Below are 12,874 nucleotides of genomic sequence, written 5' to 3'. Positions count from 1 at the left end.
GCTGACGCATGGAAGATATCCCGATCATGAGGTGCCATTAGACCAGAGGCGGACATCCCGGGTTCAGAAAGTAAAAGTCCTGATCAAGTATTTGATCCAACCATTTAGTAAACCAGCTCATCCTAATTAGCAGCCAGGTAGATCAGATAATAAGTGATATCACCTGTATTAAGTGCACAGGTAGAAAGAATATATGGCAGGACTTTTACTCTCTGGAACCTGGATGTCCGCCTCTGCATTAGAGTGTGTGTGTTGCAGAGGAGGGCAGGTAGAATGGCCCGCGGTGTGTGTTGTTTGTTTCAGTGCTGTGTGCTGTCATAATCAAGATCATGCAGTTTAGTTCATCAGAGATGCAGTCCCAAATTGCATGATGACAGTCACAAAGCAATATCAAGGTTATAGCTTTTTCATTTAAGGCATTTTTATTGTGCACATTCCATCTGTATGAGATTGGAAAGATTTAAACAAAGCAAAACATGAACAACTGAACCACTTAGATAATACATAACGTCACAATATCGATATCAAAACGCATCTGGAGAAACAGAGGAACTGCTCTGCTGACCTCTGTAGCAGTAGAGATAGAGTGGGCCAGTGGCGTTGGGCTGGCCCATGGCAGCAGTGCTTGGGGCAGTTGCGTTGGGCTGGCCCATGGCAGCAGTGCTTGGGGCAGTGGCGTTGGGCTGGCCCATGGCAGCAGTGCTTGGGGCAGTGGCGTTGGGCTGGCCCATGGCAGCAGTGCTTGGGGCAGTGGTGTAGACCCCTGGCTCCTTTCCCTCCCCACAGCCCGGCCGAGGCTGGGTGACGGCGTAGCGGACGGTGCCGTCGGACAGCAAGCCTGGCTCACAGCTCTGCAGGCCGGCCCTCCACGCCAGCTGCAGCTGCCCCACCGTTGCCAGGAGAGAGCCATTGGACACGCAGTGGGCAGCAGCTTCAGGTAGCGACAGATTCTTGGGGGCGGAGGAGAGGAAGACCTCACCTGGAGATGAGGAAGGAACTCCATTGAGATAAATGCTATATGAGTATGGCTGTGTTGTGCTTTTGTGTGTGTCTCTATTATACTCTACTTTGTTCCATTTAAATGTAGGTTAGCCATTACCCTGTAAATTGAAGGAGAATGTTCTAAGCTGACGAGTGTGAAATAAGAGAAATTGCATGAGAGAGTTGTGCAGAACTTGAAATCCCTGGGAAACCTATTAAATCTCAGTGATCCTACAGCCTCGTTAAATATGATTTAGTATGCTGGGTCTGATAGCTCACATTTTTTTTCTAATAAAAAAACAGCAGTTTGCAGTATTGCGCATGGGAACAAAAGATATGCTGAGAGATTGAGAATTGAGAGAAGTGTGTTGTGGTGGTGGTGGTGGTGGTGTGTGTGTGTGTGTGTGTGTGTGTGTGTGTGTGTGTGTGTGTGTGTGTGTGTGTAAAATGTCATAATGGCATAGTGTTATACATTCTATATATCTCTTTATCTTCTTGTTTTCAGGAATATAGTGGAAAGAACGCCTGCATATCTGCCATATGTGAAATATGTGCCATCAGCTGTCATAAATAATCACCGCACAAAATGACACATCTCAAGAGGCATTTACATCACACCAACTGACAACAACCCCTTGCACTATGGTTTACTTTTAGACTGGATTTTTTACACCCAACCTCAATCATATCAATATTCCAGTCTTATTACTATCATTGCTGTTCTTCACATTTATAAACATATAAAAATACTCCATCAAGATCTGGTTCTTAAGACCATGACACATGACAGTATTTGATTCCAATATGGCTATTTTCTAGCCATAGGAAACTGCATCTTGTCATGTCTTGATATGTCATTAGTTTCAGTTGAGACATTCATGACCACAGCCCCCAGGAAAAGCTTTGATTCTTGCACCCAATTGGCCAATGAGCTGGCAGTACACAGATCACAGAGAATGAGGGAAGAGCAAAAGATCTTGCCTTGCATCTCGGAGGCGAAGCAGTACACATCAAACATCTCTGTGGGGTTCCTCACCCCGTAACTCCTCACACCCATATACAGCTCCTTGTGTCCATGGCAACCAAGCTCTGGCGACTGGATGGCGTACCTGTGGAAAACCAATGAGGTGCTTGATTCCTCTCAAGTCTCTGTGTATGTGTGTGTGTGTGTGTGTGTGTGTTTTGTGCAGCATGGGGGGGGGGGGGGACAAGTTAGCCTGGGGATCAACGGCAGCTGAATTGCTGTTCGTTTATGCTAATTCAGCTACAGTTCTGGACCTTTGTTAAAGGGGAGTTTGCCAAAGCGGCTGTGCCATATGCGTCCTGGGGAATAAATAAATGCCCTCTCCTTTAAATGCCCTCTCCTTTTCCAAGATGCTCCTGCTGGCTGCCTACCAGGCCCTTTGCCTCGCTGGTTAAAAAACACTCTCTCCAGCTGCGCTGCAGCCTTGCACGGTTGACTGGGAAATAAGAAGCTGTACACTTGGGGATGGTGGTCAATATCAGGGCAGCACAACGACTTATATATTATTTGCTGTATTGTGTCATCTCCCAAATGGGAGCATCGAAGATCGAATTGCACTTAATTTCTGCTTTACTACTGAGAGCATTTTCCTTATCACCCTGAGGACCAGGTACGCAGCCCTATCACCCTCTGAAGTAAGGGAGACTAAATACTTGTGGCTATGATACTAATGAAAATCTAAATCATACTCTTCCCCAAAAGGGGGTTTCACTCGTCGAGGGACAACTTCCATGTAAAACCCTTTCTTCTCAAGATTTTTTTTAAATGAATATGTGATGCCCTAATTGTTTATCCAACCTGTCTTCATCAGACAGTTTAAAGTAGGACTTTTATCCAGATCCTCCTCACCTGACGGTCTGGTCAGAGAGCCAGCCTGCTGAGCAGCTGCCGTAGCCGGAGCGCTGGGCGGCGATGAGCTGGGCAGCCGAGGCCATCTCTGCACCGTTCTGCTGGCACGCGCGCCGGGCGTCAGCAAAGGACAGGGCGTAGCTCTCGCCAGGCACCTGGTAATGGAACAATGCACCTGCAGAGAAGGAGAACGTCAGAGGGTGCCGTGACACCTGTTCACCGCCAGCACCCCACGACACCTGACAGCACCTCTGCTCCAGCTCCACCCGGGAAACAAGCAGGTCCTCTGTGCCGCTCAACCTTCATCTAGCAGAGGTCAAGCTGCATTAACCACCCCCGCCCCCGCCCCAGCCCCCACCACCACCACCTCCCATGTCATCCACCCACAGTCACGATCAACAAGAGCTTTGTGTTTCTGCCAGAATATCTCTTCCAGATTTGTCCACACCTGTCCCAAGGCAGATAAACAAAGACTTGTTTCTAATTCATATTCTGCTCGCCACACGCACTGAGGAAATGTATTTCAGCCGGACACATGGGGCCATTACTCTTTTTCATTTCCCCAAATGTTGAGTTTTATTTTTTTTGACATAAGGATGAAAGTCTGTCTAGAACAAGCGTATAACATCCAGAGAGCCTCAACCTAGTTGGAAGTCCAAAGGTGAAGTATGTCTGGGTAACTGAGCCGACTGGGTTTATCATACACCTTGACTCTGAGGAAGACACAGTAGTGTGGAGACAGCAAGTGATCAGTGCGCTCCATCTCCCTTTCTGCACCTCGCGCACTGTTTGCACCCTGCTCTCTTCTCTGAGACGTCCCTTTGTTTTTGTGGACCTCAGTCATATTTCATACAGCAGCCTCATCAGTGCCAAACCTGTCTGTGTCATTAGCATTCACATTCACATTCACATTCATCCTGCTTTAGACCTGCCTGCCCAGCGCACTCCACTGGAGCCCTGCACTGGTGTCTCAGCGAATGAACTTCACAGTGCACTACACAGGGTATCTGTCAATGGTGATCAATCAACAGCCACTAACTAAAAAGTTATGGGTAATTAAGCAATTAATGAGAAATTCAAATTAAATTGAAAAAGCGAAACAAATGGGGGGGAAAACAGCAATAAAATTAGGAAAACAGAATTAGTATATTATTGACAGAATCGATCAATGCCATTAGCCGTTGATTAATTCAGAGCGGCCGCACAGAATCTGAAATGAGGAAAGTTTCGACTGCAACTTTCCACCACTACTTATTAAGCCGGCCTCCAAGGTCACTATGAGACTAATGGGGTTTTCACATAACTTTACAATTTTATTTTCAAGGCGTTAATTGATTTTTCACGCTGAATAATTTGTAGAGCTTGAAAGGCTACAATAGCTGCATGTAGCCATGGATAACGAGCTAAGAGATTCCCTGCACATTCATGTAGGGAATTAGGAAAACGTATTACACACCTCAAGTGTCAGACAACAAGCAGCCCAGTATATAAACAACATTAGTTGCAGCATTAGTAGCAGCTCCTAAAAGTTTATAAGCAGTGCACTGTATTTCCTTGTTCCATGGTTTAGGTATTTATGCATTGTCTGTGAAAAGCAAAGCAGGCATTTAGTGATTGTCTACAAAAAATTAACTCATCACAAAGGCTCAAACATACTTTCAAATGTAAGTAATTTCTTAGACACTCTGGGCCAAATGAACGTTTTTGCACCCACTTCAGGCGTATTTGTTTCGCAACGTGCGTGTAAAATCATTGTGAGGTATGTACAAACAGGCCGCAATGATGTAAAAGCTCAAACTGCCTGTCGCGGGAGCTGAAAATGGCAGATTGCGTTTTTCATGTCATGCATATGCATTCCTGGGAGGATCCAGGGGAAAGTGGGAGTTTAGCGTAAAAAGCTGGGAGGGGAAGAGTAAAGAGCGCCTAATTATGTATTCCACGGTATGTACAAAGACTGCTCCTGAAAGCGCACGCCTATTCTGCGCCTACATACTTCTGCCTTGTAAAAGCAGGTGTTTCCAAATTGCAGTTCAATACGTCAATAAGAGAACCTTCAAAGACAGACAACAGAATCGCTATTTAGAGCACCAGTTTTGTAAGTCTTTGCAACAGAGATAAACCCCATAATTGATGGATTGCGTCCATGTGAGTATGCACACACACACATTCACATATCACTGACCTGTGACTTCCAGAGTGACAGTGTCCTGCTGGTACTGGTCATCCTCGGCGATGAGGCAGCGGAACTCCCCACTGTCATTGTAACGGAGCTTGGACACAAGCAGGGAGGCATTGCGGGCATCCCCGTCCAGTCCAGGCAGGCTGACGCGTCCAGTGAAGGCCTGGTGAACTCTGACCTCCCCCTCCCGCACGGTCAGGATGGTTCTCTCCAGGGGTGCCTGGCCCTCACGTGCCCAGCTGCGGGTCCAGCGGATCGGGGGCGGCGCGTGGCGGGAGCCCCTCTCCTGGCCAGGGGTGGACGCGGAGGGGAGGGACCAAAAGCAGGGCAAGAGAGCAGAGCTGGCCAATGGCTGCCTCGCTGGTGGATGGAACACTCTACGCAGGGTCACCAGTGAGTCAGCCTCACTCACGCCTACAGAGATAGACAGATGAACAGAGAGAGAGAGAGGGATAAAGAGGGATAGAAAGAGAGAAGGAATGAAAAGAGAGAATGAGAGAACGAAACAAGGAGAGAGAGAGATGCCCATTTAAGTTGACGGCGAGAGATCAGGAACCCAGAGGAAATAGACGGCAAGGGTGCAGAGGAGATGAGTAGAACAAAAAAAAGATAGAAAGAAATGGACAGACAGAGAGGGAGAGGAAAGTGACTCATGCTCCCACTTTCAAATTGAATTGTCCAGTGCTGTGTCCTCCACAGTGACACCGGGTGACCTCTTGGAAACACTTCCCACATGACAGTGCGGAGGCTCACTCTGAGGAGCCTTGGAGGGCTACTCCACCGATGGAGTGGTAAGGCAGCTACTCAGACCGCCAGAGGCGTCAAGAGTCCTAGACGGGCGGGGAGCGAGAGCTGCTGTGTAGAGGACTGGCGGGGAGCGTTCAGTCCGGAATGTGTGCCATGGAAAACTACCTGATGATATGGGACACCACATACACACACATACATACTACTCCTGCAGTCTGGCGAGTACTCATGGAACAGATTCACATGCCTGCATGCTCACATGCTCATGCATCTCTCTCTCTCTCTCTCTCTCTCTCTCTCTCTCTCTCTCACACACACACACACACACGTGAGTGCACATGCACACGCACACACCCACACACCCCCCACATAGACAATGTGCTACAGAGTGAGTGTTTGTGGTGTAGACAAACAGCTCAAAAACGAGAGAGTCTGCTCTGCACACACAATGATGTACAGCAAACAGCAGACAGCCACACTCAAGTGGCCTTCTCTAATGGGTGCAGTGGGATTGCTCAGAGTGCCCTCACTGGAGTTACAGCACACTGTGGTCTCCTGTTGCTGCCCACCCCTCCACTCCTCCGGCCCCGCATCTTCCTCTTCCCCCTCCCCCTATCCTTCCTCAGCCTCTCATCTATCACTCTCTCTATCACTCTTTTCAGCTCTCTCTCTCACTCCGCATTCTTCTCCTAGGAGAAAGGCGAATAACAAGGGGTGACATTTCACAATTATTTTCAAGGTTTTGCCTCCATCGACATGCTGCTGACAAGTTTGCTTCTCATCTCACCCACCCAGACACACACACACTTTCTCTTTGGTATTTATCAGTATTGTAATCTTTCAAATTCCCTTTTTTATTCGGATCCTTTTCTTCCTTTTAATCCAGTTTTCTTCCTCTACTCAATCAACCATTGGCCTTTCAAAGTGCCCTTCACAACCACAGTGCTTCAGCTAACTGAGAAACAGACTCGGCTCAAGGTGTGGTGAAGCTGTCACTGGACGACAAGTCCAGCAGAGATGGACAGAGATGTTGCAAATAGCAACACAGAACAGGCATCTCTTATGGATAATGAATGATTGCTGATTGAAGATTTGTGTAAAAGAGTTTCACACAGGTGTATCAGAGTTTCAGACTTGTAATGGAATGTAAAGGAATCTCTACCACCTGTGAAAAGATGTTTTCCTTTTGTTGAGCACGGGGAAACCAATAGAGTTGGGGGACTTTGAATGACATCTGTGTTAACTGTTTTGCAAAAGGGTGTGAGAACTGTGTGAACCCAATGAAAACGTAGGAACACATTCGCAAGAGATGACTTGCAAAGAAAGTGTTCAGGAAGACCAAGTGGATCCCATTTTCCTTAAGCAGGTCAAAGCAATCAAGAAAAACTGTAAATCTTCTTTGAGGTGTCAGCATCTATTTTACTTTATATTTCTATAAGGAGAAGATGATATATTAAAAAGGTTAACCTGAGTTTTTCTACGGATCAGAATGTTTTTCTTGGTTGAAAAGTTCAGAAAGAGCTCTGGGGTCATTCTCTCTTTTGCCACTAATCAATGTAATAGTATGAGGAACCAGAAGACGCAGCCGCATTCTTTAAGAGCAGGATTCAACCCTCACTGCAACAGGATAGGCCTACTCTGAACAACCACAACGGGCTAGACGGCTAGGCTCTCGAGGTTTGATATGTGGTGTGATATTTGTAGTGTGATGGTTAGCTGATTACAGTTGACTTCCAGCTATTGCCATATCGATCTATGTTGTTTAGTAAACACTATTACTACGGCCAACGCAGTGTAGCAGCCTAGGCTACTACATTTTTTTTCTATCCTTTTGCTCTCGAACTATTCTCATGCCCTCCTTGGTCAGATTTTATGTTTTGTTATCTATAGCCTATACTTTTATGACGGTAATTCTCAAGGAGGTGGAATGTAAAGTTGTAACTCTACTGTTTTTATTTTTTTTATTATTATTATTGTGCTCAGGCGACCATGATATATTTCACTGTCCAAGAAACTATTACAATGTATAGTGTGCCGGATCATTCTTAGTGTAAACTTCAGATTTTATCTTTGATGCTTCACAATGTTTATGTTAAACTATGTTCACAGTACTCTCAAAGTTAGATGTTCCTTTGAGAATGTGTATTGAATATGTGGGTGACAGCACCGACAGGGCACGCACCCTGTCAGCAGAGGGAACCTTTTTGACCCCTCTCTTTTCTGTTAATCTTATTTTGAGTTATTACTTGCTTTTATGTTGTCTTGTTGTAATTCATGTATCCTACCCTAATCGTATTCTCTCTGGATTCTCTTCCTATATATGGCACAGGTTTCACCATTTCACCCCTCCTTACCACTTACCTAAATGAGTGTGAGGGGCACCACTGTTGCAGGGGCGGTAAACTTTCTGAGTTGGAATGTAAAGGGACTCAATTCTCCAGTTAAGCGAAATAAAGTATTTAGCCGCATTCAACAACTTAAGGCAGATATAATATTTCTCCAAGAAACTCACCTAAAAGCAAAAGATCATCAACGACTACACAGAAATTGGATAGGCCAGCGTTTTCACTCCAAGTTTCAGAGCAAGGCCAGGGGAGTGGCAATTCTTATCCGAAACACAGTCCAATTTTCTCAATCCTCTATTCTCGAAGACCCGTATAGGAGATTTGTGATTGTTTCAGGTCTCCTATACTCCACAAAAGTCACTCTTGCTAACATTTACGCTCCGAATTGGGACGACCACAATTTTTTTTCTAAATTCTTCTCCCTCCTCCCAGACCTCAACACTTTTGAGCTTATTCTAGGCGGTGACTTCAACTGTGTTTTAGATACTAGGCTAGATCGCTCCTCTCCCAAACCTGCACCCACTTCACTCTCAGCCAAGACCATTCAAGCCTTTCTTGAAGATTTTGCGGTATCAGATGTATGGCGCTTTTCCTTCCCCACTGCACGCCAATATTCATTCTTCTCACATGTCCACTACTCTTATTCCAGAATTGATTATTTTTTCTTAGACCACAAACTTTTATCTAAAATTAAGTCATGTTCTTATGAAAGTATTACTATATCTGATCACGCGCCTCTTCTGTTAACGGTCCATCTCCCTGGGAAGCCCTTGGCTTTAAAAACATGGCGAATGAATCCTCTGGTACTGTCAGATAGCGAGTTTACCCAGTACTAACATGGTGACATCTCTTTTTTTTTTGGAAACTAATTCCACTCCAGACAGCAGTATTCTCAAAATTTAATTTTCCAGATCAGACATCATGACTTAGGGATTATCTCCAACTCTTCTGATATAAATACCTGCTTTTACAACTTTTATAAGACTTTACCACTCTCAGTCAGCTGGTCAGCCGCTTCCTAAATTCCCTCCCTATTCCCTCCATTGGCCTAGACGTCAGGTCCAGACTGGACGAACCTTTCTCTTTAGACGAAGTAGCCCAGGCTATAAAATCCATGCAGAGTGGCAAGTCACCTGGGCCTGATGGGTTTCCTATTGAATTTTACAAAACATTTGTAGATGTTCTGGCGGAGCCCATGCTTGACATGTTTAACGAAGCCCTGAACTCTGGTCTATTGCCCCAGCCCCTACGACAAGCGTCAATTTCTTTAATACTGAAGAAGGACAAAGACCAGCTTGAATGTGGCAGTTATAGGCCCATTAGCTTGTGCCCAGTGGACGCCAAAGTACTGGCTAAAGTCTTAGCACGGAGACTAGAATCTATCCTGCCACAGTTGATTCACTGCGACCAGACAGGCTTTAATAAAAATAGAATGTCTTTTTTTAACATCAGAAGGGTTCTAAACACTATACACACACCCTCTCCAGGCTCTAAGGAGATTCTAGTTCTTCTTGACGCAGAGAAGGCATTCGACCGTGTTGAGTGGGACTTCCTTTTTGCTACTCTACGCCAGTTTGGTATTGGTAAAAGATTTATGGCTTGGTTGAAGCTCCTATATACATCTCCGTGCGTACAAATGACATCTCCTCCCCCTATTTTGAGTTACAGAAGGGGACAAGGCAGGGGTGCCCCCTGTCCCCCCTTCTTTTTGCTTTCTCATTTGAGCCATTGGCCATAGCCATCCGCTCAGATGATGGGATCTCTGGCATATCAAGGGGTGGAATAGTACAAAAAATATCGCTCTTCGCAGACGATGTAATACTCTATCTTTCGGATCCAGCTAAGTCACTCCCCCCGAGTTCTTCACTGCCTTGAACAGTTTGGCGTTGTGTCTGGATATAAGCTCAACGTTAGCAAGAGTGAACCGTTCCCCTTAAATATTATGGAAGAAGCCCTCCCCTATTCGGCCGCTGCATTCAAACTGGCTAAGAATGAATTTAAATACCTTGGAGTTATTAGCACCCGAAAATGTGCATGCATAAAAAGACATGCATAAAAAGAACTTCACAGCTACTTTAGAGCGCACCAAAGTTGACTTTGCACGCTGGTCCTCACTCCCTCTAACCCTTACGGCCCGTGTAAACTCAGTTAAAATGAACGTGCTACCTAAGTTTCTGTACCTCTTTCAAGCAATTCCAATCTTTATTCCCAAGTCTTTTTTCAAATCTTTGGACCAATTGATCTCTTCTTTTATATGGAACAAAGGCCCTGCTAGAATACGAAAGTCACTGTTGCAGAAACCGAAAGCTTTAGGGGGGCTTGCCCTCCCGAATGTCCTGGCGTATTATTGGGCGGCAAATATACATGGCATACTATACTGGCTACATTGTCACTATGGCCTTAGTGACTGGGTTCCGACCTGGGTACAATTGGAGGAGGCTCAATGCAAACCGCTGTCTCTTGAAGCACTAGCGTGTGCACCACAGTCTACGCCCCCACTTAAACCAAACTGCAGTCCCATTGTCAGCCAATCATTGAGAATTTGGAAACAGTTTAAACGTAGTTATGGAATTCAGACCTTTTCTATATTATCTCCCTGTAATAACAACCCAGCCTTCCCCCCATCCTTACAGGACAAAACATTTGAGGTTAGGTTCAAGAGAGGCATTGTGGTATTTAAAGATCTATACATAGACAAAGTATTTGCCTCTTTCTCTCAACTATCCCAAAACTATCAGCTTCCTAAATCTCCAGTACTTCCAGATTCGGGATTTTGTGTGAAAGAACAACTACATAGCTGAAAGAACAGCTATCCCTACGGAGACACCTCTTGAAGAATACTGCAAACGAATCCCCACCAAAAAGGAGTAATTTCCTCCTTATATGCAAACATTACAGAATTGGCATCTTCAGAAGATTTGTCAGTGCGACAACAATGGGAGATAGACTTGGGCTATGAACTTGATGATGAGGACTGGACTGAAGTTCTAAACAGAATCCACACCTCTTCCATCTGTGCACGCCACACCCTCATCCAACTTAAATTTATTCACAGAGTTTATTGGACTAAAGCCAAACTCTCTAAGATAAAACCTGATATTGACTCTACATGTGATAGATGCCGACAAGCCCCAGCTACACCGATGGACATGTTTTGTCAATGCCCAGAATTTATAACATTCTGGAAGTCCATATTCAGCTTTATTTCAAATGCCCTAAAGCTTGAAACTGTCCTTGACCCCACCCCCTCTGTCGCCCTCCTTAGCCTCCCACCTACTATAGTCACTCTTTCAAAATGCCAGAAAGATGCCCTAGCCTTTGCCACTCTAATTGCCAAAAGATCCATCCTTATGAGGTGGAAATCTCCACAGCCACCCTCTTATGTACACTGGATGAGAGACCTAATGAACTGCATCCACCTGGAGAAAATTAGGTATAGTAGACTAAATAGGACAACGCAGTTCCATTCCACTTGGGATCCTTTCATATCTCTCTTCTCCTCTCTTAATTCCACAGAACTTATACCCCTACTAGATTCCCAAGTCTGACTCTCTTGGCACCCCCGCTCACACACCCTTTGCCTATTGCACATGTATCTTCAATCTAGGAATCCAGAGATACACCCCCCCCCCTTCCCCTTATTTCTGTGTTTGTTTTGGTTTATTTCACCTGTTTTTGGTCTTTTTCCTTGTGTCTATGTTAGATTTTGACTTAGTCTTTATTTTAGGATTGCTGTCTCGGTAGGGGTGGGGGGAGGTGGGTTCTCTGTTAAAATTGTAAACCTGTATCCATCTTACTGCTTTCATGTACTGCCATTTCAAGAAAACAATAAAAAACAAATTTGGAAAAAAAAAAAAAAGAAGAGCAGCCGAGTGATGTGGGGGCGCTTGCACGAGAGCAGCTATCAGGGAGCAGTAGAGAGGCCTGGCGCTAACAGCACTTTACTGTAAATAAGACCTTTCATATCATGAGGAGAGAAATAAAGCCGCTCCGATTACCATGACTACAGCTGTAAATTACCAATCCCCAGGCCTGTTCCACTTCACAGGAACAGTAGGCCTATCTCCAGGAAAAGTACCAAGAGAAAAGTAGCATGATTGATGATGATGTCTCGATTGGAACTGTCTGCTCACACAGATAGTATTTTGACTAGTACAAGTACAAGAGCATAAGTACAAGTGCGTTTCTCCGGGTCAGGGGCGAAGTTGTAAAGCTGGTTCTCCCTAGGCCACAGATGGGATCACAACAACTTAGAAGCTGTTATTTTAAGGTAACTTGCATCGGATGCCTTTAACACACGTCAGTATACATTATATTGTATAGTACATAATGGGTGTTGATGTGTGACATGTATTTCAGAAAAAAGCCCCTGCTATCATTATGGATGCATAATGATAGTCATTTGCTTTTATGTCATTTGCTTTTATTTCATATGCCAGTGGCCACTGCTAAAACTCTTCATCTACATTTTGTATTCTCCCATGAGGATGAATCTGAAATCCCCTGAATAATTATCTAATATTCTGTAGGGAATAAGAGCAAGTACTTCTTTACTTGGCACCACAGAAACCCTTAAAAAGCCCTTCTAAGCCAATGAGGTTTTCCTAAGCCACTTCTTTCTTAACACAGACTCACGTCTTAAAATCTGCTAAAAGATCACAGACCCTGCTGCTTTTCAGATGAACTATTTCATTTACAGATCTGCCACTTCCTCCCTCTGCTGCCCCCCATCATTGTGCACTTTCTCAC

At 45.0% G+C, this 12,874-nt stretch overlaps 1 protein-coding gene across 1 annotated transcript in view; it reads right to left on the bottom strand.

The window, feature by feature from the left end:
- Window positions 1-12,874, bottom strand: part of ncana (neurocan a) — a 75,662-nt gene that overhangs the window by 35,539 nt on the left and 27,249 nt on the right. The window contains exons 3-6 of the mRNA XM_048259059.1: window positions 5,037-5,447; window positions 2,855-3,029; window positions 1,963-2,090; window positions 566-979 (exon numbers count right to left, since the gene is read on the bottom strand). Of these exons, the coding sequence (XP_048115016.1) occupies window positions 566-979; window positions 1,963-2,090; window positions 2,855-3,029; window positions 5,037-5,447 (1,128 nt within the window). The remainder of the gene's footprint in view (window positions 1-565; window positions 980-1,962; window positions 2,091-2,854; window positions 3,030-5,036; window positions 5,448-12,874) is intronic.

Source organism: Alosa alosa, chromosome 1, assembly GCF_017589495.1.
Source record: "Alosa alosa isolate M-15738 ecotype Scorff River chromosome 1, AALO_Geno_1.1, whole genome shotgun sequence".
NCBI lineage: Eukaryota > Metazoa > Chordata > Actinopteri > Clupeiformes > Clupeidae > Alosa > Alosa alosa.
Note: the sequence above shows the minus strand (reverse complement) of the source record. Positions and strands in the feature narration are given on the sequence as shown.